Genomic DNA, 27,715 nt, shown 5'->3' with positions numbered 1-27,715 from the left:
AAACCTATTTGTTACCAATGCATATAAATGCAGTACCCATACAATGACTACTGCATTGAATACAATGAATGTGTTCTCCAGTGGCAGCCCATGTAGAATATATTGCTGTAATATTGACTTGAGACAATAAATGCATGAATTACTGTGGCTAGGGTCTCCCAGTCCAGGACTGGGTAGAACTGTTTCGGGCTTTTAAGTGTACAAAACTAACAATAGACTTATAGACCACTTCACGGTGCTTTACAGACCCCTCTAAAGGGTCAGCATATTGCCTCCCCCAATAATCTGGGTCCTCATTTTAACCACCTCAGAAGGTTGGAAGGCTGAGTCAGCCTTGAGCCATTGAGAATTGAACTGCTGAATTTCTGGCAGCCAGCAGTCAGCTGAAGTAGCCTGCAAAACTGCATTTTAACCACTGTTCCACCATGGCCAGGCACTTGTTCTGTAAGATTTCCAGGTCCACGATGGCTCTTTGATGAGGGGAGGTGTCAGTCATTTCAAAGAAAGTCTGATTTTACTGGAAGCTAGAGGATTTTATGTTTTTCTAGCCTATTTATGGAGACTGATTTAAAGCACCATACTTTTGTTGTTATCAAAAGTAAGCCATTGCAATTGAAAAATCAATCATATATATATATGTTTTCGTAGATTTTCACAGGTACAGGTATGACGGTCTTAGTATATTCGGGTTTCTTCCCGTGTAAGATTTAGAAATTTCTGGCGACGTTTCAACGAGGTCCCACTCATCATCTTCAGGCTGGTGCTTCTGTCCTTGTTTTAGGGCGAAAAACATCCCCAAAATAGGAACAAGCGGGATGATACCTCCCGCCTACCAGACATCTGGAAACCAGCCCTCATTAACAAACGTATCCCAGCCAAAGAAATTGAAACCAGACTCAGAACACACATTGCAAAACAACCAAGTAGCCTGCAAGCTCCAACTACTCAGGATATCACCCCTAATCCACAATCATTAACTAATCAGCATACCTCAGTTAAATCAACGACCCCAGGTGTTACCCCACTAACTCACCAGGAAGTTTCTACACAGCAGGCAATTGCTGAGCCATCAAACCACACCCAGCCACCAGTATTTATAGAAGGAAGGCAGCTCAGGTCTCGCTGTGTTCTCCCTAGAACAAGGACAGAAGCACCAGCCTGAAGATGACAAGTGGGACCTCGTCGAAACGTCGCCAGAAATTTCTAAATCCTACATGGGAAGAAACCCGAATACATACATATATAATAAAATAAAATAAAATAAGGTGTCTTGAGCAAATGGAACTCCCTTTGTTGGTAGAGTTATAATCTGCATTGCATTAAATTGCCATTGTTTTCATTTTGCTTTCCATTCTGAGTTAATTGTTAGTGTACTTGCATTTGGCATATAAAGGCTTATAATTGGAACAAGTTCTGGAATTCTACTTTCTGGTGAAAAGAAATCATTTCAAAACATTAAGTTCTGTGGACTAGTAACTATGCCAATGTCTCACCCTCAGTTTATGCTCTTCATGATCAAAGGCCAACTTCATCCCCATTCTATCAATGTAGGAGAACCTTCACATACATAGAGTAGAGATTTGTGTCAAGAGGGCAAAGCGCTCTGTCCTGAATTTTTCAAAAAAGGGAGGAGATGGTCCTTATTGCTGGTGAATGATTCATCTTTTTTAATATAAATTTTTATTAGAAAAAAGATTACTTTACAACTATACATTACACCGCATTTAAGAATGTACATAAGTTAAGAAAAGGAAAAAGAAACACACAAAGAAATTACATTAAAAACAAAGCGAGATAACCTTGTTCTCTCTTTACTAAGTTATTTTTACTTACGGTATATCTTTCTTCATATCTTTAGCTTGTATACCTTCATATTCATTCTATTATACTAATCTGTTATTAATTGTTGCTAATAAATTATATTAATGTTAAGTAGTAAATTATAAAAAAATAATTAAAATTTGTTCTTAATCAAATTAACATAGCTCATCTTTCATAACTAAACAATCATTGGATTCATTCTTTCCTGTCTACATCCTGTCATGTCCAAACATCTTTCACCTCTATGTGGTGTATTTAAATCATTTATTTCTTAGTTTTTTGCAACCAATTGTGCCATATTTTGTGAAAAACGGAATCTTCTTTCTCCTTTATTCTCAAAGTTAATCTGTTCATTTCTGCCAGTCCCATTATTTTATTTTTAATAATGTACATTGGTGGGCAATGCAGATGATTCTTCTTAATGTTGTTTGTTAATATTACTCCCAGTGTTCAAAATGTAGCATTTTAGTTTCAAGAAACTTAAACTGCAGTTCTAATTAGAAATGCTTTTTCTCGACAATTCCTTCTTTCATATTTTGTTAACAAAAAAAGAAGTTTTTATGTTTAAATTAGGTTTTTCTTATAACACAAGGAAACCTTGATGGAACGAGTCAAGCTACAGCTTCATGAGTGGGATGAAAATCTTAAAGATGAATCACTTCCAGAAAACCCAATAGGTAGCATTATTTACTATATAATGAGTTGTATTGTTGGTAATAGTCTTCATCAAATTAGTTTATTAGTTTAGAATTTAACTGATCCTACATTACAACTGAGTTACAGTGCAGCTTTGTATATTTATTGTGACTTTTATATAAAGAAGTAAAATTGCATCCACCTACCCAAGTTGTTAGAAAAACATCAAGGAAACAGTAGAGCTAAACATTACACTGTTGTGTGGCAACCACTTGCAGTATCTTGTGTGTTGCAGCTTATTTTTGTTGAGTTATAATATATATTTCCATTATGGAAAATCACATAGAAGAACGGACAGCTTTATGTAGCTGTGCAAATGACAATGCTGTTATAAACAAGAACTATCACTGTAAATTCCAATTCCTTTCCTTAACCTGGTTATTATTACTATATATTTGCCCTAATTTGCTGTATGCGTAATGTGGCTTTATAGAGTTGTATGAAAAGAGCAGTAGTGTCAATCTGTCAAAATTGCAGATCTACTTGTTTATTATATTATTCCTTGAGATACTATTACATTTAATAAAACTAAGCATATCTACCTAGAGAAAGCAATCTGATTTGTTTGAGCTGACCTGAAGTTAAGAGAAGTTAATTGTGAATAGTGACAGTTAATTTTTGTACTCTGCCTAAATGTAGCTTGGTTAAGTCTATTGTCTCTCTGAGAATGAACCTTGTTTTCTCCCCCAGATTTTTCATATAGAGTTGCGGCATGCCTACCAATTGATGATGTTTTGCGAATTCAGCTGCTGAAAATCGGTAGTGCTGTTCAGCGACTGCGGTGTGAACTAGATATTATGAACAAAGTGAGTGAGTAAGCCTTAACTTCCTTTAGTCATGTTCATCCTATTGGGACTTACTTTTAAGGAGATTTAAATGTTAATTCATAATAATTGTTCTAACTTTTACAGATACGATCAGGGTTCAGACAAGATGTGCTTGGCAATTTCAGCCTAAGGCTCTTAAATTAGCAATTTCAACTTTTCTACTCAGTGATGGTTTAAGATTTTTATGATAGTTTGAACATGTAAGCCATATACACGTATAATTTGATTTCTTTTCTCATTAAACAAAATAACTACCATACTACTTTCATCAGGTTGTATGTCTGAAGAGCAGACCAAAAGTTTGCATGTAGTTTACCGAAGGGCTGTGTGGCTGTGGAGTGGGAGCACAGATTACCATATATTTCTGGACCATTTCCAGATAATAGTAATATTAATTCTAATTAAATGATACTCCTCCAAAGCAATTTTTACTTTTACTGAAATAATTTTTCAGTCATCTTGTTCTAGTTTTCATGGCAAAAAGGGTATATTCCTTAATATAAACTTACATTTTGTAGTGATTTCAGTTTGAATAAATGATATAACCCTGTTTATTTGTCTATAATATTTGGATAGCGTTCTATATAAGAATTATTATAGTTTTTATTATTATAGTTTTTGTACAAAAATAGGAAGAGGAATTAATATTATGTATATTTACCACCTTGTTATTTATAATGTAATAAAGGTGGAATAAAATAAAATTAACAAATACAATAATTACAGTGTTATTTGAATTATAGAATGGCAATTTATATCTAAAATCTTTTATAAGTAAAAAGGTTGAGCTTACTGATCAGAATCTCGGTTTTCTTTTTCTATATAACATTTGACTTTTTTTTTGTAGTGTACCTCTCTTTGCTGCAAGCATTGCCAAGATACAGAAATAACTACTAAAAATGAAATATTCAGGTGAGATTAATATACATTACTTAACAACCAAACATCTGGATAATTGCTATATAACTATTTTACATGTCTCTGCCTTTATTTAAATGTACTCTGCCTTTTTTCCAAGAAGCCCATGATGGTATATGGTATGAGGCAGTGCAAACTAAGAGATGTACAAAGTAACTTTAAAATTCATAAGACCTTTAGCTATTTTCAGGTCACGAAGTTTCAGATTAAAATAAGCCCTAACCAGGACACAATAAAATCATGCATCAATATAATATTACTGATTTTAAAATTGAAATGTGACCACAAAAATGGTCTGCGGAGAGGGGCGGCATACAAATCTAATAAATAAATAAAATCAATCAATCAATAAAAATAACAACCACACATGAAACAATGCAGTAAATGTCTTGGTTAGGATCTGAAACTAGTAGTGAAAGTTGTGACTAAGGAATTGGGGAATACCATAACTGGGATCCAGTGTTCAAGAATAGCCTGCCTTTAGTATCTGCCTAGTGAATTATTTACAAAAGTAGACATGATAAGGCTTTCCTTGCTCAATGTCAGTTGTAGGGATTTATAAGAAAGCATCCCACTTAGGTTTGAAATTAGATACAGTAGGTGTCAGGATTCCAACTTGCAACTCTGTACTAACTCCTTTAAAGATAACTCCAATCTATGTAGAGTAGAGAGCCTCACTAATTCCTAGATAAAGCAATTCATATCTACTGTGTATTTATATTCATGGGATCTTGCTTATAATATTGGCTCTTACCAAGCTAGTCTGCTTAGTGTTTCCTGATGCAGATGATACAAAGAAATAGTGTTAGTTATGATCATATTGGAGTCTGCGGAAAGGGGCGGCATACAAATCTAAATAATAAATAAATAAATAAATAAATAAATAAAGGTAAAAATTGAGGAGCTTTGTAAAACAATATAATTTTATTCTACTTCTGAAAAATTCCATTGCACATTAATCATAGAAACAGTCCTTGACAAGGATGATTCCAGAAATATGCAAAATGGCAAATATTACCTTTGACTTCCATTATTCATTCCAATACCTAGCTTTTGTAATACTGACATGTTGAGGGCTTTTTCAAGCTTCGCAGATGTATCTGTTAAAGAAAATACTTAGTACGATTCTCAGAAGTAGTTCACTTTTGTGCTTTTGCCATAATCAGTTTTATAATTGTTTGCAGTTTATCTCTATGTGGACCTATGGCAGCCTATGTGAATCCTCATGGTTATGTGCATGAGACCCTTACTGTCTACAAGGCCGGAAATCTGAATCTCAATGGAAGATCTTCCACAGACCATAGCTGGTTTCCTGGGTAAGTATTTCATTTCATTTCTTTAAAAAAAAAAACCAATAGTTTTTATTGAATATAAACATTAAAAAATCATTAAAAACTACAAACAAACATCAAACAAAACAATGGACGCCCCACTGCTCTAGCAAGTGAGGATACACGTACAAGTGTGCTTGCTGGCCATTTCCATGGCCCAGTTGCAAACCCCTTACAGAACCCCTGATATAAAGCACCAGAAAGAAACAATGCTAGTGATAGATATCAAAGTATTAAAAATCATTACAATTAATTTTAACAGCATCTAAATAAATAAAAAGTTTAAATCAAAAGCATGGATGGTACAGGGTAGATGTTTGTCTCTTACTCTGTCAACCACCTCCAGCATAGCGTGCCCTCTTTGGGGCTCCAAGTCAACTGGCAGAGCCAAGTTTTAAGGCATTTCTGGAAAGCCATAAACTTGGAGGTGGATCTCACCTCAGGAGGCAACATATTCCAGAGGTCAGGGGCCATGACAGAGAAGGCTCTTCTTGACTCCAGTATCTGAAATTCCATATCCAATCAATGGAGTCCAGACAAGGATTATTGCTTTGTGTACCTTCAGTGTGCCATTTTGCATTATTTCCCCATTATTTAAGCAGAAGCTGCCTTGCATATACTCAGCCGTCAAGGAATTAAAACGTAAATTGAAAGAAAATGGAAAGTTCATTAACTCCGTTTCTTCAGTGCTGAGTGTAGACAGAAGGGAAGGACAAACAGCCTGGCTTGTTTCCCTAAGTAGAGAATTTAAAAAACAAACAAACATAATTTTTTAATGATTCAAGTACATGTTTAATTTGTGCCAACCATATGTGGTTTAACCAATTCTGACATTTATGAGGAAGTACTGTACTCTCAATCCCCATATAATTTTAGAATGTCAGTTGTTTTGAAATAGTGCCATTTAGGAAACTGATGCTTTACATTAGAGCAGGTTTCTGGTTTGTGTTTTAGAAAAATCCTGGACAAAGCAGTTTGAGGCCATTTCTGAAATTTTATTGTTTACATTCAGTTCTGCCAAATGAGCCTGCATATGAATCCCCTTATTTTAAATGCTATAATATTCATATTCTGAATTCAGCTTTATATACTGTTATAAACAGTTTGCTGCCTTGTAAATATATTTGTCAATCATAAAGGCTAACATAAAATGCTATCCACTTCTAGATACGCATGGACTATAGCTCAGTGTAGGATCTGCGGAAGCCATATGGGTTGGAAGTTCACTGCCACCAAGAAGGAGTTGTCGCCTCAAAAATTCTGGGGATTGACCCGTTCTGCTCTGCTGCCAAGAATTCCAGAGAAAGAAAATGAATCTGGGCAAGAAAGATCTCCACTGCTTTGCCTTTGATCTGGGCACCTTTACAAAGAACAAACTAAAAGCAGTTTGTGTCTCGAGAGAAAAGTATTAAATTCCGCCTTTGGGATCTGTCTGGTCGTATATTTGAACTTCACGAAAAAGGCACTGTTGTTTCTGAAGGCCCTGAAAAATTTAATATTTTGAAGATGTACGGAATGCGAAACGGAACGTGAGAAAATGCCGATGGTTTCGTGTTTTCTGGCATGTGCCGAATTGAACAGCTCGGATTTACAGCTGCTCTTTAATAATGTAAGAAGACATCTAGCATTGTTGAGGAGCTAAAAGCTGAGTAGAAGTGACACGAAGACTGTATAACTTAAAAGTGTGCGTAATATTAGCTATAACCTATTGCCCGCTGTTTTAAGGCATTTTCCTGTAGATTGTGGTGAATTTACTAGAATACCTGTTTGCTACCTGTATGAAATAGTTTACAGGGACTAGCATTTGCTTCAATAAGCCTTAAAAAGACAAGGAGACCCAATCTTCTCAGAGGAGTGTTCAGCTGCCTAAGATAGGACTCTAGCTACTATAGAAGCACGTGTTGAAGCTCAGAGAATCTACTGAATGCAGCTCTTGGTTAAAACTAAATCCAGCCAGGCTGTTGGTATTTGCTTTATCTCCTTTACATAATTTTCACTCCATTTGGCATTTTCAGACTTCCTTTAAAAAAAAAGAGTAGAAATGTAGGTTAATTGTTTATGCCTCTATCAGCATAATAAAGAGTATGATTTTTTTCGAGATTGAATCTCTCCAGTACAATTCAGTTAATCATATCACAACAGTTTGTAATTAAACGTTTTGAAGCATTATGTATCTTTTTACATGTCTAGGGACTTGGCATCACAGTTGTTCATAAGCTATATATTTGGTATTGGAAAGCAGAAGACAGCTTACTACTCTTTGTAATTTCTTACCTGAACCTGAGGGATTGTGGGGTAATGATGCTTCCGATAGAAACTTCTTGTTTTTGGGAGGTGTTATAGAAATAGGTGCCAAAAAAGGAAGAAGGAATAAAGACTTAATATGTTGTTTTATTCCAGAATGCACTTCAGTAAATCCACAGGTATCAGATTCGTTTCATAGAAATATGTAGTGAGCTTGTTAATAATATGTGTTGAGTTACCTTGCTGAAATAAAAAAATTGCTGAAACGTTTTGGTAATTTCATACGTACCCATCAAATTTCCTTGTAAGATGTTATTTTGAAGCAAACACTTAGTAACTTTAATGATGGCATTTATTGTATAAGTTGAAAACATGTTCTCAGTGTCAGTGTCATTCACTTCCATGACTCTTAATGTACACCAGCAAAAAAAGTTTGTGACTTGAGGCTACTTTCTTCTGTGGCACAATAGCATTTATTATTTTTCATCACAGATACAATTGAACGATCTTTTTCTTTTTGTGTGTGACTCAGGGCTAATTTTTTCTACCTATGATACAAGGACATTTTTATTTCTTATCAGTTACATCTGAACTGTCTTTTTCTGTTTTGTGTTCCAACACCGTTTCTCTCCTAGTCAAAAGCAATATTACTGATCAGCTCTTTTTTAAAAGAGCAAGATAAAGGGCATTTTAATGAATGAATTAGATTATCTTTTAATTTTTTTTTCTTGTGTTATAAAAATGTATTGAAAGAACTGGATTCGAGGGTCAGACTGTATTGAACAATATATCACAATGCTGGTCATTTCTAGATATACATGGTCTATATAACTTAAGTGTAGGATCTGTAGAAGTCATGTGGATTGGAGGTTTTTTGCAACAAAGGAGTAACTTCTCATAATTAAAGTTATTGTGGAATTTTTCAAGTTCCTGAAATTCCGGGTCCTTCCAGGTTTGTTCTGTTATGGATAAACTGATGGCCAAGAATTTAATTTTCAGCTCCAGTCTATAGTTTCCCATATTAAACATGTATCATTTTTATTACTTTATTAAATTTATCTCACAAAAAGTGACTCTGGGTGGTGCACAATAAATCATAACTGATCCTAGTAAAATTAATCACCATAACGCTTAACCCACTTTATTTTTCTGTCATAAATAAAACATAATGCTTACATTGGAATATCCATCTTAATAGATCTGTTCCTCCTCTGTCTTATCACATGGAACAAACCTTTTATTCGGCACAATTCAGATGGAAGAGTGAAGTCCTATTTTTCAATCAGTTTTGGTTCAGTGGCTCACTAGGTGTGTAGATTATCACAAATGTGCTAAGATCTGTCCCCAACTATGATGCACATAAAAGTGAACAAGCTTTAGCCTCGCTTTTCATTGATATCCGTTTTTCCACAAATAGCCAGGCGCATATATGGTTAGGCCAGGGGCGTTAAACTCAACGTCCGTGGGCCTGATCTGGCTCATAGGGTACTTAGATCTGGCCTGCAGGGCTGCCCTGGAAAGAGCAAAGAACTGGCCCCTGGGGCCTCTGCCAGTGAAAACAGAGCTCAGAAGGGCTGCAGGTGGCCCTCTTGAGCACTGTTCTCTCTGGCAGAGAGTTGTAGGAGGCCGTCGCAGCTGAAAACTGAACCTGGGAGCCCTTTTTTGCTGATATTGCACTTGGGCCACCACAGATGCCCCATGATTGATGCCAAGCTAGCCAGCCCCCCCCCCCCGCCCTCCCGAGGTCAAACACAACCCTGATGGGACCCTCAATGAAATAGTTTGACACCCTATAAAATGTCAACAGATAAAGGGCAGGGATTGAAGTTATGCTTACATTTGATATAAATTTAATACAAGTTTAAGCAAGGTTTTCTTAAAAAAAATATACTTGGACTCTTATTGAGATCATGAATAAATAATTTTTCAATTCTCAGTTAATGTTGACTATTATGTGTCTTACCTCAGTCTGTGATAGACTTAAAATTAATAAACCAATAGCATATTCTAATTATTAAGCAGGAGTCAAGTTACTGCAAAGTAACTGCATCCCGCTATTGTGAAATTGGCTGTTGCCTTCCCAATTAATTCTGCAGGGCATATGCTTTAGAGTTTCAATATAGAGCCATTAAATGGGTCTCTCTTATCAACTCAGTTTCTCTGTTTTATATGTATTGTGGGACTTCCAAAAATTGGAGAAAGGAGGACAAAATAGAAATTAAAGGTATTTACATGGATAATAAAATGAATTGTTTCCCTTTGAGTGCTTACTGCAGAAACTAAGGGAGCATTACAAACATCTGCAATTTTTTTTCTCAAAGCAGTACCAGTAAGATTTCAAATCTGAAAAAATATCTCTGCATCATGTTTTGATTTTGCTTGTTACTTGTCTTTTTTAAAAAAACACACCATCTTTTTCTTTGAAAGAATCCAAATGAAAAGAGAAAATAGATTTTTTTTCATTATGAAAGCTGCTATGATTTCAACAAAGTACTTTTACATCATTTATTCCTATTAAATTTCTAAATCAGACATTCTAGTTGTGATTTTCAAACTAGTAGTACCTTAACAGCACTACTAAATTTTATTTGCATTTTGACTCATTCCTTTTGACTCAACTAAATTCATAACTTTGTATATTGCTATCAATATTTTTTCAGTGGTTAGGGCCTCAGGCTGCAAAGCGGAGGCTAAGTTCTTTCTAATGCTGTTTTAGCCATGAAAGCCAACTGGATATATCTATATCTATATACGGTATCTATATCTATATAGAGATATATAGAGATATATCACGTTTTTGCTGAATGACTTGAATGACTAAAACCATATATATATATATACACACACACATACACACTATATACAAACTGAGTTAATTATATTAGTCCAGCCCTCTAAAACCATCCAAATTTCTCACGCAGCCTCACTGAAAAATTAATTACCCACCCCTGTATTTTGTATTCTGTCCTTACTGCTTCCATAGCTATGAAGAGGATAAATAACAGCCAGATGCTACTAATCGAGTGCCCTTGGTTAATTGATCATCAGAAAGCGTGACTACCTCTATAAAAGCTGAAGTTTTAAGAGTTTTCTGGCATCCACCATTAAGGTGTGTGTTACAATACCAAAGAGTAAAGAAGTCAACAATGATATTAAGCAATTGTTGCTGTCCCATTAATTTGGGAAGGATTATAAGGCCATTTCTAAAAAATGTAGTCCATCATTCGACAGTAAGGAAAATCATTCACAACTGGAGAACATTCAAGACAGTTGTCAATCTTCCCAAGAGTGGACATCCCAGAAAACGCATCCCAAGATCAAACCATGCAATGATCAGAGAATTTGCAAAAAAATCCAGCTACATCTGAGACTATAGCACTCAAACTTGATCCTGTTATGTGATTTATTGCAACATTTTTCTGCCCTAGCGGAGATAGGATGGACGTGGCCAGCTTATAACGCATCTGGCTCGTGGGCTGCCAGTATGACACCCCTCCTTTAAAACATGTTACATGTTGAAAATCCATGACAGTACAATTAGAAAATGTCTGAACAATTATGGTTTGTTTGGAAGTGTTGCCAAACAAACTAAACACATGGCAGCACAGCTTAGGTTTTCAAAGTTGCATCTGCAGTCTGGAACACTGCCCTTTGGACAGATGAGGCCAAAGCGGAAAAGTTTGGCCATAATGGAGTGCCATGTTATCGAAAACCAAACACAGCATATGAGCACAAAAATTTGTAAAGGAAAGTTTTGGAACGATTTGGCCTATTGTGCTCAGATCTCTAATTATACATTTGTATTAGTTTGTGTTTCTGTCAATAAATTGTGTATGTGTGTGTATTTCTGACCATAAATACTGTAAACTTATAACAATCATCCTGCAATTCAACCATAACTGCGTCTAAGGTTGTGATCCATAATACAAAATGCCCACATCTATTATGCATTTTGATTCTAGAACTGAATAAATTCAAGCTTTTCCATTAATTAGAGCAATGTTACCTGCGGGATCACCTGATGTATGAATCCCAGTGACTGGTGAGGTCCCAGAGTCTGCCTTCTCCAGGTCCAATCAACTAGACAGTTGCCTGGCAGGGCTTAGGGGAAGAGCCTTCTCTGTGGGGGGCCCAGCCCTATGGAATCAACTCCCCCTGGAGATTCGTACTGCCTCCACTCTCCTCGCCTTCAGCAAGAATCTGAAAACCTATTTATGCCGCCAGGCTTGGGGTCACTAGACCCTAGTCTCTGGCCAATGAGCATATGGTATGTTTATGGTATGAATCTGTTTTAGCTTTTTTACAACAGTTTTAGATTAGTCATTTACATTAATTGGACTCCAGAATGTTTTACTGTACATTGTTTTTTGATATGTTGTGAGCTGCCCCGAGTTCACGGAGAGGAGTGGCATACAAGTCCAGTCAATCAATCAATTAATCAATGTACACTGAAACCTTTTGCAGGATAAATTGTCATGTTGACCAACTCCACCAATCCCAATAAGAACATAAGAAGAGCCATGCCGAATCAGGCCAAAGCCCATTCTGTGTCACACAGTGGCCAACCAATTGTCCATGGGAATCTTGAGCAGAAAGAGAAGGCAAGACCCTCCCTTTCCCCTGACCCCCAACAAATGGTACTCAAGGGAATCCTGCCTGCCTCAACCAACATAGAGGCGGCACATAGTTTAGTGGCAACAGTTTCTTAAACATGCCTATAAAACCTATGCAATCTAAAGTGAATTCCAGAAGAAAAGCAAATTAAAAACAAACACTCTTAGCTTTCCAAGTTAAGGGATGCAGAAAAGCATCATGGAACTACAATTATTAGTCCTCAACTTATGACTTACAAGTGAGATAAGAATTCCACTGCTAAGCAAGGCAGTTGTTAAGTGATTCATACCCAACTTGCTACTCCCCCCCCCCCCCGCCATGATTAAGTGAAACATTGCAGTTATTAAGTGAATCCTGCTTGGAAGGTTGCAAATGGAGATTGTGTGAACCAAGGATGCTGTCACTATAATACATGCCAATTACCATGCACCAGAATTCTGACCAGGTGACCGTGAGAATGCTAGGGCAGTTGTTAAGTGGGAAGATCAAGTTGTGTATCACATTTTTAGTGCCATTACAATGTTGGCCACTTAACAAATGGCTTTAAGTTGTAGACTAACTATAATGCATTCATTAGGGTTAGAGTTGTACCCTCCAACCGAGCGGGCTACCATTCCCAGCCCTACTGGAACGGGCTGGGAGCGTGTGCCCCCACCCCTGCGTGCATGCACATTCCCGCGTGGCATTCAGCATCTGCACATGCGCAGAAGCATCATCTCGTGCGAGGATGACATTTCTGGGGTTTTTTTGCTTCTGCGCATATGTAGAAGCGAAAACCCCCAGGAAATAGCCTTAAAAAGGGTAAGTGGCCGCTTTCCGCGGCCGTTCGCCCCACTCGCCACCATTTGTTCCCCCCACCCGTGTGCCTGTCATGGCGGCTCCCTGCCTTTTTCCCTGCCCACCCCTGGTGCCTCTCGCGGCAGTGGCTGCCTGCAGCCACTGGCCTTTCTCCCCCCCCCCCCCCCGCAGGCATGGTGCGCCCGGAGATGGGCAGCAGCTGGAACGGCGCGAGGATGTCTTTCTGGCAGCAAAAAATGCTGGCTTGTTTGCTTCCGCACATGCGCGGAAGCAAAAAAGCTGGTAATTTTTTACCGGAATCGCTCCGGCTGCTCATACACGTGTGTGCACGAGCAGCTGGAACCAGAACGGGCCTACACACTCAGCTTTCCCCAGCTGAATGACCATTCTGGAAATTCCAGCTGGAGCCCACCCCTGCCTCCAATGCTCACATTCCTCAATGTCCTTCATGAATTGACTTAGAATTAAAGGAAGATACCGTTTCTCAGAAGCAAGGATAGAGAAAATACAAAATAACAGTACATAGGATAAAGTCTAACACATATTAAGTTACAGAGGATGTCCTGACACTAGAATCAAATTAAATATTAAATTTTCCATTATTTTCCCTCATGAGGTCCAAACTGAAGAAATAGTCATATTTATTTATATTTCCTATTTCTAAAATGCCTATCTCCCTCAGAGAATTTGAAATTAGAATTTGGAACTAATTATCAACCAGAGATCTTTCAGCATGCATTTGAGGAAAAAGTATTCTGTACTATATTGTTTGTAATATAAATTGGCTTCTATGGGTTGCCACCTAGTGGATAGAAATTTCTGTCATCCAAATTCATCAACCCAGTAAGAAAATTTTCACTGCAATCCTAAATACACTGCCACTAATCCGACAGAGTTTATGTAACTCATTTTGCTACATTAGATAAGACGTATAGGATCAGTTTATAAACCCATTACTGTATAGGCTTTTGTAACATGCTGTAAATTAAAAAATGAAGCAAGGTGGACCATTGCATAATTTTTGTTAAAAAATCAATTTTTACTACTTCTCAGAATCTTTTCAGAACCAAATGAAAATAAAATTAATGAAAAGTGCCCAACTCAATTTAAATATTAGAAATGCTTAAAATCTGGTTTGGAATAAGTAATCTTTTTCAATATTTAAAATTTGAGTTTAATATATATTTTTAGTTTCAGTGAAATGATGTTTGATAGTATCCAATCTGGCTTAAAATATGACTTTGATATTCAACATAATACATGGTTGCTAAGGGTAAGCACAACTGAATGAATGGGAATCATTTTTGGATAAACATGAATACAATTGCAATGTTAATTTTCTTAAATCAATTTCCTTTGCTTTTTAAAGTCAACGCAACCCAAATAATATTTTTGAACAAAAAAGGTAGTCAGTCAATCCACATACAAGCTTGTCTGTGAGCCACTGCAACTTGATGTGTAATTTTGGAGTTATTTAATAGTTGAGAAAAACATATTAAAGTTATTTGTGTAACACCAGATGGACACAAAAAAAACCAACCCTATTTATGTTTTTGAACTGAAATACAAATAATCCTAACATTCAGAAATGAAAATGTATCCAATGTGGAACTTCATACAAAATTGTTCAGTTTCATCACCATTTGGTTTTATGCCTTCTTTACGTAGCTTAGCAATTCTTCTTTATTCATTTGGTAATCACTTTTTTTCCACTCGTCTCGTAATTGTTGTAGGAGAGGCCCAATGTCTTTTCCTGATGAAATTCCCATCTGTCTTAAATCATGACCACTTACAGGAAAAGAGGGTATAGACCACTCTTGCATTTCTTTCAGAAGTTGTTCTTCTCCTTGGTATTTCAGAAGTTCATGGATTCTGGATGTTGCATAAGACTCTCTTGCCTTCACAAATACAAGAAAATGAGAAATCTGAGCAGCAAGGTTCATGTTAAGTTAATATTTTTATATAGTAAAACACTTCAAACCAGACCAATCCTCAATCTTCTTAAAAGTTCAAGCTTTACTTGGCATCATTTTTAAAAACAATAAATACAGAATTTTCTCCTCCCCCCCCCCCCCCCAGTGTTTATGCATTTGAAGGTTTATCTGTGGCTACATACAAATAGGGACCCAATCAATATATAAGGAGTCAGCATTAATTAATTAATTAATCCATCCATCCATCCATCCACCCACTCAACTGGCAGCTCGAAGAGTGATGTAGATACTTGGTCACACCTTGGTAAGCCCACGATAGCTCTCACGGCTGCATTTTGGAATAGCTGAAATCTCCAAATGTTCTTCAAAGATAGCCCAATGTAGAGAGCATTGCAGTACAGTATTTGATCCTCGAAGTGATAAGGGTGTGAGCGACTGTAAGGAGATATTCCCTGTCCAAATAGGCCCACAACTGGTGCACCAGGCGAACCTGGGCAAATACTCCTCTCGCCATAGCTGAGAGGTGGTGTTCTAAGCTTAGCTGTGGATCAAGGGGGAGGCCCAATTTGTGGACCCTGAGAGGGCCAAGAGCTTCCACCTCACAGGGTAGTGGATGGACAGATGGGGTTATCTTTAGGAGACAAAATCCACAGCCACTCCGTTTTGTCGAGATTGAACTTGAGCCTTGCAAACCCTAACAACCTTCAGTCACTTCCACTGCTTCACTGAATTGGCACAGGGTGGAGATGTACAACTGACTACCATCAGCGTACTGATAGTAATTCACCCCATGTCATTGGATTATCTCACCTAGCGGTTTAATGTAGATATTGAACAGTGGGGGGAAAGGACTGACCCCTGAGGAACCCCACAGAGGAGGGTCCTAGGAGCGATCTCTGACTCCCTGACAACACCGACTGCAACTGACCAGAGGTAGAAGGGGAAGCACCATAGTATGGTGCCTCCCATTCCCAACACCTCCAGTCGGTGCAGAAGGATACCATGGTCGATGGCTCCCAACAAATCAAATAAAAAGCTGAACAAAAATTAAGAATTTTTGAGAAGAGATTTACTGTACTTACATCTAAAATGAAATCCTGGTATGGTTTAAGAGGCATTGAAGTATCAACAGCTTTGGTCAAATCTCTCCTGTGCTTCAACAGAAATAGCCCAAGGTTTTTTTCATCTTTTGATAGTTTTAGTCTTAAATCCAGTTTTGAAAGATCACCCGGAACCTTTAACAATGACGTTAGAATGGTCATTGGCTTGGGAAAGAGATTCTGAACATTTTTACACACTGTGTCAAACTCCTGTAAGTTCCCATTAACAGGAAATCCTGAGGGGATACATATAAAGAAGGCTTTTGAGAATAAGATAACTATTAGAAAGTGACAAGAAATCACCTAAGATTACTAACAAAGCAGTTCTTAGAATTGCTAGACAAGCAGAATGGTTACCAGGATGATTACAAGTACAGTGATACCTTGTCTTACGAACTTAATTGGTTCCGGGACGAGGTTTGTAAGGTGAAAAGTTTGTAAGATGAAACAATGTTTCCCATAGGAATCAATGGAAAAGCGATTAATGTGTGCAAGCCCAAAATTCACCCCCTTTACCAGTTGAAGCGCCCGTTTTTGCGCTGCTGGGATTTCCCTGAGGCTCCCCTCCATGGGAAACCCCACCTCCGGACTTCCATGTTTTTGCGATGCTGCAGGGGAATCCCAGCATCGCAAAAATGGGTGCTTCGCTGGCAATGGAAGTCTGGAATTGGATTTCCCAGCAAGGGAAGCCTCAGCGAAATCGCAGCATCGCAAAAACACCTAAGTCCTTGAAACCCCACATTTGGACTTGTGTTGCCAGCGAAGCGCCCGTTTTTGCGATGCTGGGATTCCCCTGCAGCATTGCAAAAATGCGGAAGTCCGGAGGTGGGGTTTCCCATGGAGGGGAGCCTCAGGGGAATCCCAGCAGCACAAAAACGGGCACTTTGCTGGCAACAGATGGTCCGGAGGTGGGGTTTCCCAACAAGGGGAGCCTTCGCCTGGCAACGGAAGTCCGGAGGCAGGACATCTCAGTGGCGGGTGCGGGTTCATAAGGTGAAATTAGTTTGGAAAAAGATGCAAAACAATCTTAAACCCTGGGTTTGTATCTCGAAAAGTTCATATGATGAGGAGTTCGTGAGACAAGGTATCACTGTAATGGCAAAATCAAAACTCTAGTGCCCTACCACTATAGAGCCAATATAGAACAGAGCTACAGATTTAAAGCATTTTAGGCCTAGCAGGCATAAGTGTCCTAATGTTTTAATTTTTCAACTTTGGCAAAGTTGTATGGACTTCAACTCCCAGAATTCCCCAGATAGCATGTCCTACACTGTCCTAACTAATAGAATAGAATAGAATTCTTTATTGGCCAAGTGTGATTGGACACACAAGGAATTTGTCTTTGGTGCATATGCTCTCAGTTTACATAAATGAAAATATACATTTGTCAAGAATCATGAGATACAACAATTAATGATTGTCATAGGAGTCAAATAAGCAATGAAGAAAAAAATCTTAATAAAATCTTAAGTATACATGCAACAAGTTAGTCATATAGTCGTAAGTGGGAGGAAATGGGTGATAGGAATGATGAGAAAAAACTAGTAGTAACAGTAGTGCAGACTTAGTAAATAGTTTGACAGTGTTGAGGGGATTATTTGTTTAGCAGAGTGATGGCGTTTGGGAAAAACTGTTCTTGTGTCTAGTTGTCTTGGTGTGCAGTGCTCTGTAGCAACGTTTTGATGCAGGGTTTAAACTCATTTCAGCAGTTAAATATGCCCTTCCCGAATTGGGGAGCCCTGCAGTTTTGAGATTTGAGTTTCTAAAATTCTCAATCTAGGTTTATTGAGGAATTCCAAAGATCTTTGAAGGACAAGCCCCCACTATTGAAACATAAAAGATGTAACTGTTTACTCAAGGATATCTCACTCAGATAATATTTTCTATTTCTCTACAAAGATTCCCAATCATCCAGCTAATGGTGGCCCCAAATAAAATCCCCATCAGTCAATCAGAACTGAAAAAGCTTCTTGGATGAGAAGCAAAACATTTTCAAAGAAAAAAAATGCAAAGAAAGTCCAGTTGTCTTTTGGAAAAAGCACCTTTGAAATATTCTCTGCCTCCAATATTCACATCTGTATAGGAATTAACACCTATTAAACTTTTTACCTATATAATCAATTACTCCAAGTTCATACATCAGATGAATGAGTTGATTTGCATAATTTCCAACAAGAATTTTTTTCAATTCTGTCCAAATCCTTTCACCAGATATTCCAGCTAAACCTTTGGCATTTTCTTTGATGGCTTTCAAAGTTTGGGGATCATGGTCATCAGGCCTTTCAGCTATCCTCCCATAAAATCTAAGGAAAAGAATTTCAGTCTGATAATCTTCATTTAATGGAATTTATGTAATGAAAATTAAATGAATTAAACAATTAAACAATTAATTTAATAGGCACTCAATAGGCATCATATTACCAACCCCACTACTCCCAACTTGATTTTCAGAAATTTTGGAACTGGGTAGAATGGCAGAACATACCAGTATATGCCAGTATGTTCACATTCAAGCAAAATTCACTCTAGGTTAATTCAATATGGTCACTGTAAGGACTTGGAATAGAATTGTTTTTATAAATATAGTGGAAATATATTCAGGCAAACTGAGCCCCAAAGTGGAAAAGGAAGAGATTTGATGTCCAAATGCCACTAATACTGAGTACCATACACAAACCAGGAGGTCACAGCTCTGTAAGTGATCTCCAAGCGAAGTGTAATTAAGAAATAAACAAAAGAACTTTCAGTTCTATGCAAACTGGCCAGTGGCCTTATCATGTGGAAATATAAATCTATTTACCGGAAATAGCGTAGAATTCGTAAAAAATCTTCTTTTATTCTCTGGTTGGCTTCTCCTACAAATCTGATCTTCTTGTTCTTTAAGTCATTGTAACCATTGAAGTAATCATAAAGAGTGCCATCCAAACCTATCAAACAAGTGAAACATATTTTAACAAAAATTACCTAGAATTTCATTTAAAAAGGCACTTTCTGAAATGCTTTCTTTAGCATTTGAACAAGGTCAGAGCAAGATTAGCACCAATCATTGTAGGTAGTAGCGTGAAATCTTCACTTTAGAAGGCCGAAGTTAAAAAATATTAGGCACTACTTTTATATTAATTTCTGAACAAAGTTTTTTGTTCCAGGAACTTAACCTATATACACTCCACATGAGAGGATTTTCTGTTAGCTTCCAACTCCTACTTAGGCTATAGGACCACCATGCCATCTTTTAAGATGGAAAAATAGCTTACCTAGGAACATAGAATTGATGGTGAGATCTCTTCTTGCTGCATCTTTTTCCCAGTCAGTAGTGAATTCTACTTCTGCATGTCTCCCATCAGTATGCAAATCAATTCTCAGTGTGGTAATTTCAAAGTTCTCCTCATGGAGCTGCAGCAATAAGAAAAAAAACCTCATTTGGCTAACAGAATCCCTTTTAAAATTTTGTGCGAGATAGATAGAATGCAATTTTGGAAAAAAAATTCCATCCATCCATTTTGTTTCCTGCATGAAAACATTACTTTGCCTCTCCCCCCCTCCCCCCCCCTTTTATACCTTATAACTGAGGGTCGGGGTTTATTGGGTTTTGTATTGGCAGTTTTATTTCTATAAGCTGCCTGGAATTACCTTGAGTAAGTTGGGTGGCCATATATATATTTAAAATAGATAACAAATAACTCTTCTTTTTACAGTATTTCCCTTCATCCAATCACCCAAATCTGTCTCTACTTGCCTCAATGCCCTATCTGGAATTTCTTCCCATTCAGTATTCAAGCTAATTGTCTTCATCTTTTTTGCACTCAAGTACATTTCTTATTCTTCTTTGAAAATTAGTGACAATTATTTATTTATCTAATTTATAACTTTTAAAATAGTTATAAATGCCATAGTATGCCAAAAACATATACTGCATAATGCTTTGATTATTATGCTTTGGGTTAAATCAGCTTCTAATTTGTAGGACTGGAGACAATGACTCAGCCACAACTGGATCCACAGGTGTTTCATTTTACCCTACATGCCTCAAGTTCCTGTAGTTTGGACATAGTGTTCTAGGCCTTCTCCCAAATGACATTTTCTGCAATTCCCAGACATCATGGTGAAAAAGTATAGTGACCAGCCATTGGGAGGGTGGCAGTTCCAACGCATATGATAGTAGAGCTATCTATCAGGGCAAGCAAGCATCACCACATAGTCTGATGATATTGTCACGTTCTGCATAGAGCCCACTTTTTGGTCTTTCTCTTCTAATATTCTCCAACATTTGATGACATTATAGTCAACCAACAATGAGATAGGATTATGGGAAAGGGGAAAGAAGGTTGCCTCATTGCAACATCTATATTTTCTATTTACTAATAACAAAAAGCAAGCCTAAAGTATATTTGGTAGCTTTCAAGCTCAACATGACAATTTAGACTTTAATTTTTTTATAACAATAGGAATATAAATCTATAGAAGCTCTTCTTTCTATCTTTTCTATCTATTTTAAAAGTTATAAATTTGTAAAATCCCTTTACCCTGGCAGTGATGGTTCCATGTTTTTCTCCTCTGTTGTTGATCATACGGACACCCATGGCCTGGAACATTTCTTTCATTTGAGTAGGAGTTGCAGTAGAGGCAAAATCGACATCTTGTGGTTTTATTCCACTGAGTAAATCCCTTACAGCACCTCCTGCTATTCTTAGTTCATAATTTTCTTTATCAAATATTTCTGTAAGTAGAAATGGGGGGAAATTATTAAAAAAAAAAATTATGAAGAAGGAAAATGGATAGTCCCACTAACTCTACTAGTAAAAATGGTACATGAAGGAAGCCAAGTAAGAGAAACTATAGCATGGTGGCTTTTGATTTATGTGGAGTTCCTCATGCTAGATTTGTTCAAGGTAATGCTCTAAACCTAACTTTTAATTCACAATTTACAATTTAATTTTGTAAATTTAATAGACTGGGCTTCATTGGCTCAGTAACAAAATATGTTATTCATATATTATTTAGTTATTTTTTGCCTGTGTGTGCATGCAGGTATGCCCCATCCTGACCAAGATATCTGCTCATAGATAGAGAACATTTTAGTTTAGCTTTTTAAAAATCTCTTATTTCCATGCTGTAACTTAAAAAAGGAAATCATTTAATTAGCATTGAATATTTTTTTTCTTCTTTTCAAAAAGTTATCTGCATTAGGCCACATGCATAGTAATCTTGATCAGGATTAAGACCAATCAAATACTGCAGAAATGGTCCATATTTTCACTTGTATCACTGAAGCACAGAAGGGCAAGAAGGCTTAGGCATGCAAAGCCATATCTGCTGCCACACGAGCTGTTTCCCTGTCTCAGCTCCAACATGCATATGCGTGCTGGTCAGCTGATTTTGGGCTCACACAGATGCTCTGGGAGGGCATTTTGGAATTGCAGAGAGCCTCCAGGGGGATGGGGGAGAGGGTTTTACCCTCCCCCGGCTCCAGGGAAGCCTTTGGAGCCTGGGAAGAGTGAAACACGAGCCTACTGGGCCCACCAGAAGTTGGGGAACAGGCTGTTTCCGTCCTCCAGGGGGTGGGGGAAGCTGTTTTCATACACCTCAGGCATTGAATTATGGATGTGGGCACTCGCACATGCACCTATGCACACGCCCATGCTTTTTCAGCACCCAAGGAAAAAAAGATTTGCCATCACTGACTTAGGTCTTCCCACATTTCTAATATAGATACAAACATGTGCTTGGTATGTCTGATATTATTAAGGCAGACACATCCTAACAAATCACAAAAGCAGCCAAGAAATCCAAACCATGTTGTAAAAAGACATTCAGATACTATTGCAGACTAGTGTTTCTCAACCTCTGCACACTGTGGACTTCAACTCCCAGAAGTCTCCAGGAAGCATCCACATGGGGAGGTTGAAAAACACTATTATAGAGCCTTTTTAACACAGTTGTTAAAAGAAATTTAGCAGTTATATTAGTTATAATTCCAATGCAAGAGAGTAACCCACTAGTTTATGTTGATATCATGATATGCACCAGCATGAAGTATTTTATTGCTGAAGTTACTATTGGAATAAAATAATTGCTATTCATAGTGAAACTCAAGCACTAATAGTATTAAATCATGAGTTCCTGTTCATTGTTGTTTTCACAATTTATCAGGAATTCTAGTACTAAACAGGGCTGAGAAACCTGCCTTTTCTCCAGGTATTGCAGAATTAGATCACCTGGAAGAAATAAATTAATCTAAGGGACCTTAGAGGTCTTCTAGCCCAACCCCCTGCTCAGGCAGGAAAGCCTATCCCATTTCAGACAAATGGTTGCCCAATCTCTTCTTAAAAACCTCCACTGTTGAAGCAACTACAACTTCTGGAAGCAAGTTTTTCCACTGATTAATTGTTCTATTGGGAAATTTCTCCTTAGTTCTAGGTTGCTTCTCTCCTTGAATAGTTTCTATCCATTGCTTCTTGTCTTGCCTTCAGGGGCTTTGGAGAATACCTTGACATCCTCTTCTTTGTTGGTAAATCCACAGTAACTGAATTCAAACATGCCTGGGATAAACATATATCCATCCTAAGATAAAATACAGGAAATAATATAAGGGCAGACTAGATGGACCATGAGGTCTTTTTCTGCCGTCAGTCTTCTATGTTTCTATGTGGTAACCCCTGAGGTACTGGAATACTAACAAGTCACCCCTCCCTAGTCCTTCTTTTCATTAAATTAGACATAAGTAAGTGTAATGGATACTATGAATATTTGTCTTTTTTAAAATAACAATTTCTATTGATTTTTTAAAATATAAACACATACACAACATAAAACAGGTGCTTTGTGATTAGTGCCCACCACCAAACATTCACACCCCACCACCAAATCGGGGGTGTTTCTTGTATAAACCATTTTCACTCAAGAGCACTCTGAATACCTGTCTGAAACCATTTGTCTGAAATGGGATAGGCTTTCCTGCCTGAGCAGGGGGTGGGCTAGAAGACCTCTAAGGTCCCTTAGATTGGTTTATTTCTTCCAGGTGATCTAGTTCTGCAATACCTGGGGGAAAGGCAGGTTTCTCAGCTCTGTTTAGTACTAGAATTCCTGATAAATTGTGAAAACAACAATGAACAAAGACGCGTGATCTGATACTATGAGTCTTCGTGGAAGGGCGGCATACAAATTGAATTAATAATAATAATAATAGTAATAATAATAGTAGTAATAATAATAGTAGTAATAATAGTAGTAGTAGTAGTAATAATAATAATAATAATAATAATAATAATAATAATAATAATAATAATAATGAGTAAATATTCAAGCAAACACTTGGAGGAAGGCCACAGGTTGTCCCTCCCAGCTCAGCTCACAAGCCACCTCCCAACCAAACGCAGCACCTGTACCTGCAGTGCCTTTCAGTCCTGGCGTGAAAAGGGACTGAAATTCGGGAGACTCTATCTTCATGGTTCTGAAATGCCGACAAAAGCTGGCAAGTCCTATTCTGCTCCCGGGAGCAAGTATTTCAACCGCTTGGCAGCCCAGAAGAACGAAATGACTCCACATCTTTAAAAAAAAACAAACACACAACGAAACGAAACCACGAGTTAATAAACACACAAAGAAAGTACAGACACCCAGAGGCCCGGCAAATACAGCATTTACGTGGGCGGCAGGTGAGGAGAAAGCCCTTTTACACAGCTAGGAACGGCCTTCGAAAAATAGAGGCCAACGAAAAGGTGAAGTGAGCCACGGGGGGGTGGGGGGTAACTCACGCCACGCTCGGTTTCCGCGGCCTGCAAGGAAATCCCGCACCGGCCGGCCCTTTTAGCTTCATTCCCCCCTTTTTGTACTTTCACAAGGCCTTTGCCTTCACAACCTGCGCTGGCGAGAGAAAGGGCTGCACTACTCACCTACGAACTCGGGCCGCCCCGCAGCGGCAATTGCTGCGAGGGGCGTTTGGGGGGCGGGGGTGAAGGGAAAAGAAGGGGGTGAAGGGAAAAGAAGGGTGGCAGTCCCAGAAGCGCGAAACGGAGTAACTCCTCCTCCTCGGCGTCCTTCGTACTCGAGGGCGGCGCTTTTATCCGTTTGGAGGCCCGCCCGAGACCGCGTACTTTACTCGGCAGCTGTGCGGGCTTTTTGAAAGATCGTTCGCCGCCTTGTGGAGTAGCTTCGGCTATTGCGTGGCTTTTCTAGGGCTTTTCTGGCCTTTTGGGTTCAAGGGCTTTTGCACGGCATAAAAAGATCTCCCTAAATTGATATTTTGCTCGTTCCGAAAGACACGGCCTTTTTAAGGATTCCAATCCTTATTTTTAAGGCTATCTTTATCTTTAATACATGTGGGCATATGCTGCCTCTCTTTCTTTCTTTCTTCTTTCTTTCTTTCTTTCTTTCTTTCTTTTTCTTTCTTCCTTCCTTCCTTTCTCCTTCCTTTCTTTTTCTTTCCTTTTCTTCCCTTCTTTCCTTCCTTTTCTTCATTCTTCTCTCTCTCTCCCCCTCTCTTTTTCTTTCTTTCTCACTCATGATAAGCCATGTGTGCTAATACTGCTACAATTAACATTGGAAAGGCTGGCTCCACATAACGGATTTTTAATGGTTCAGTGAGATGTATTAATCCCATTAAATCCTCTCAGCGGAATTGTGGAAGCCCTGGCTCTTCCATGCAAGTGAATGCGGGCTACTTGATAGGAAAGTAAAATTTGGTTCCTTTCCTAAATTCTGCTACTAGTTGCCTTGATTTTCGCAGCCTGAATCTAGTTGTCCTGTAGGGTTTAAGATAATACTACCTGAACAAAGTTCCTCTGAACACCTCCAGCAGGTTCCTCTGAAGCAACAAGGACAGGGAATCTATTCTATTCTTTTGGTCATAACCAAAGTCTTGGGGTGTTTCTTGTATAAACCATTTTCACTCAAGAGCACTCTGAATACCTGTCTGAAACCATTTGTCTGAAATGGGATAGGTTTTCCTGCCTGAGCAGGGGGTGGGCTAGAAGACCACTAAGGTCCCTTTTATTGGTTTATTTCTTCCAGGTGATCTAGTTCTGCAATAACTGGGGGAAAGGCAGGTTTCGCAGCCTGAATCTAGTTGTCCTGTAGGGTTTAAGATAATACTACCTGAACAAAGTTCCTCTGAGCACCTCCAGCAGGTTCCTCTGAAGCAACAAGGACAGGGCATCTATTCTATTCTTTTGGTCATAACCAAAGTCTTGGGGTGATGGTGAAGGACGATTCTAAACTTAAGGTGCATTCCCTTTCATCTATCTTGGTCTGCATCCATCAGGATAACTTCATGGCAATAGCAATAGCATTCAGACTTATATACCGCTTCACAGTGCTTCACAGCCCTCTAAACGGTTTATAGAGAGTAAGCATATTGCCCCCAACAATCTGGGTCTTCATTTTACCAACTTTAAAAAGATGAAAGGCTGAATCAACCTTGAGCCTACTGTTGGTGATCAACAGAAGTAGCTTGCAGTACTGCATTCTAAACACTGCACCACCAAGGCCCTAAACCTTACTAAAGCTTGCCTGCACATCCCGATTAACCATCATCATTGAAAAATACCTCTGATTTTCAGTACAGGGCCTACCTTTCGGGCTGTCATCTGCCCCCAGGATATTCACCAAAATTTTGGTGTACCTAGCAGTTCACCTTAGGCCCATGGGTATCCATGTTACCTGGATGATACCTTGGTGCATGTGCCCTTTAAAGACCTTGCACTGCATCATCTCCAGGTGACCATTCTAACTCTAAAACAGCACAGGTTCTCCATCAATTTGGACAAGAGTCACCTTTTCTCCTCTATCTCTCTTCTCCATTTGTGAAGATATTCATCACCACGGATAATTAATAATAATAATAATAATAATAATAATAATAATAATAATAATAATTTATTAGATTTGTATGCCGCCCCTCTCCGAGGACTATGCCAATCTATCAGGTTGGGGGCCCCACTCCCTGGGTATGATTGCACGGGGTTGGTAGTTGGAGGCCAAGGGTTTGAGCAATTGGCTGGAACTCCAAGCAGTGTCACTGTACCTCCAGCATTTCTAGCACCATGTATCCTTGCAGCTTCGCTCGCCTTCCAAGCTCCCCGCGCGCCTTCGCATTCTCCCCGCGCGCCTTCGCCTTCCAAGCTCCCCGCGCGCATTGCTTCCAAGCTCCCCGCGCGCCTTCGCCTTCCAAGCTCCCCGCGCGCCTTCGCCTTCCAAGCTCCCCACGCGCCTTCGCTCGCCTTCGCTCGCCACCGTCTCTTCCCCTGCCGAAGCTCAGCTGCAAGCGGCCAGCGAGGCCGATCGGATCCGAGGCGAGCGGCCGGAGCTGCGCCCTCCTTCGCCCGCCTCCTTTCCGCTCGCCTCGGAGCCGAGCGGCCTCGCTGGCCGCTTGCAGCTGAGCCTCGGCAGGGGAAGAGGCGGTCGCGCCGCGGCGAGCGAAGGCGAGGGGCGCGCAGGGAGCTGCGCCCTCCTTTCCGGCAGCTCCCTGCGCAGTTTTAAGGTAGCTGTACTGAGCTTTGCATGTATCTACAGTTGTATTTTATATTGTTTCCCAATGCACTAGCTTGTTCAATAGCAAAATGTTGCACAAGTTATATGTCATAATTTGCAGAAAGCTTATATGCAAAGGCTTATATATATGTACAGAAATAGTGCAGCATTGAATCATGTAAGAAATCTGGCAGAGACAGTAAGTCATAAGCAAGAAGCATGTTGCCCTTCAGCTATTGTGCTACATCTCTTCCCGTTATCATATACTGGCTGTGGCTATTGGAAACGATAATTCAGCATCTAAAATTTCCCAGCTGTTCATCTGCACTGCAAGGGATAAAGGCCTTAGGTTGGTAGCATACAAATCTAATAAAATAAATAAATAAACTTCTGTGCAAAAGGTATTGCATTATATTTCCACACAGCATGTCTTGGAATAATTCTTTTGTAAACCTTTTACCACTTCACTAGCTATGATATTCACTAGCAGTTATATTGGCTTGATGTGTCAATGCCACCATTTTCCAATAATACCCAAGGTTATGATAACAGCCATATTTAGGGAATGAAGGTAAAGATTTCTATTGTCAGTATTTATCTCCTTGGTTCACTGAATTTCATCTAGATGAGATGGATGGCACATAAATTTTTCCCAGGTCTGATATAGATACATTTGGAGCCCTTATTGAATTATTAATTCCCTCTTAATTCCATTTCTATTTTACGTAAAAGTCTAATCCTGTCAGTTTTCCAACATTATATATACATACTTGCTCTGTGTCTATATAATGGAATGTTTGGCTTGTCTAAGCAGCATTGATATTAAAACTGAGCAAAAAGTCATATTTGTGGGATGGGGAAAGAGTATGTGGCACTTCACTAATACTGTGAGGTAATACTATGTCTCCGCCCATAGTCACTATGTTAATTAGTTTTCTTCTCTTTTGCAAGATGCAACATTGGGA

At 38.7% G+C, this 27,715-nt stretch overlaps 2 protein-coding genes across 4 annotated transcripts in view; one reads left to right on the top strand and one right to left on the bottom strand.

The window, feature by feature from the left end:
• The window catches only part of CRBN (cereblon), a 34,977-nt gene extending 26,874 nt beyond the window's left edge, over positions 1 to 8,103 (top strand). For both annotated transcript variants that reach the window (XM_070738260.1, XM_070738259.1), the window contains exons 7-11: positions 2,414 to 2,498; positions 3,208 to 3,323; positions 4,192 to 4,256; positions 5,447 to 5,578; positions 6,761 to 8,103. In XM_070738260.1, coding sequence (XP_070594361.1) covers positions 2,414 to 2,498; positions 3,208 to 3,323; positions 4,192 to 4,256; positions 5,447 to 5,578; positions 6,761 to 6,944 — 582 coding nt within the window. In that variant the 3' untranslated portion in view covers positions 6,945 to 8,103. The remainder of the gene's footprint in view (positions 1 to 2,413; positions 2,499 to 3,207; positions 3,324 to 4,191; positions 4,257 to 5,446; positions 5,579 to 6,760) is intronic.
• A 6,164-nt stretch (positions 8,104 to 14,267) lies between these two features.
• On the bottom strand, positions 14,268 to 24,425 carry TRNT1 (tRNA nucleotidyl transferase 1). Of its 2 annotated transcripts, none has more exons than XM_070738258.1 (8): positions 24,176 to 24,425; positions 23,669 to 23,828; positions 20,807 to 21,000; positions 19,538 to 19,676; positions 19,084 to 19,210; positions 18,393 to 18,586; positions 16,266 to 16,519; positions 14,268 to 15,147 (listed from the first exon to the last, which is right to left on the bottom strand). In XM_070738258.1, the coding sequence occupies exons 2-8, from the start codon at positions 23,826 to 23,828 to the stop codon at positions 14,899 to 14,901; spliced, it is 1,317 nt and encodes a 438-aa protein (XP_070594359.1). In that variant the 5' UTR covers positions 24,176 to 24,425; the 3' UTR covers positions 14,268 to 14,898. The 2 variants fall into 2 exon arrangements, with proteins under 2 accessions (XP_070594359.1, XP_070594358.1); XM_070738257.1 differs by lacking the exon at positions 24,176 to 24,425 and adding an exon at positions 24,038 to 24,171.
• Positions 24,426 to 27,715: the final 3,290 nt, after the last annotated feature.

This window comes from Erythrolamprus reginae, chromosome 2 (assembly GCF_031021105.1).
Source record: "Erythrolamprus reginae isolate rEryReg1 chromosome 2, rEryReg1.hap1, whole genome shotgun sequence".
Classification (NCBI taxonomy): Eukaryota; Metazoa; Chordata; class Lepidosauria; order Squamata; family Dipsadidae; genus Erythrolamprus; species Erythrolamprus reginae.
This window is presented reverse-complemented; position numbering and strand designations above follow the sequence as displayed.

Excerpts from the sequence above, each read along its gene's own strand:
- TRNT1 (XM_070738258.1), bottom strand. The coding sequence starts at position 23,828 with ATGTGGAGTCATTTCGTTCTTCTGGGCTGCCAAGCGGTTGAAATACTT. Across the intron at positions 19,677-20,806 it reads ATGGAACCATCACTGCCAGG|CTCCATGAGGAGAACTTTGA; the intron begins GTAAAGGGATTT and ends TTATTGCTGCAG. Across the intron at positions 18,587-19,083 it reads CGAATTCTACGCTATTTCCG|ATTTTATGGGAGGATAGCTG; the intron begins GTAAATAGATTT and ends TCTTTTCCTTAG.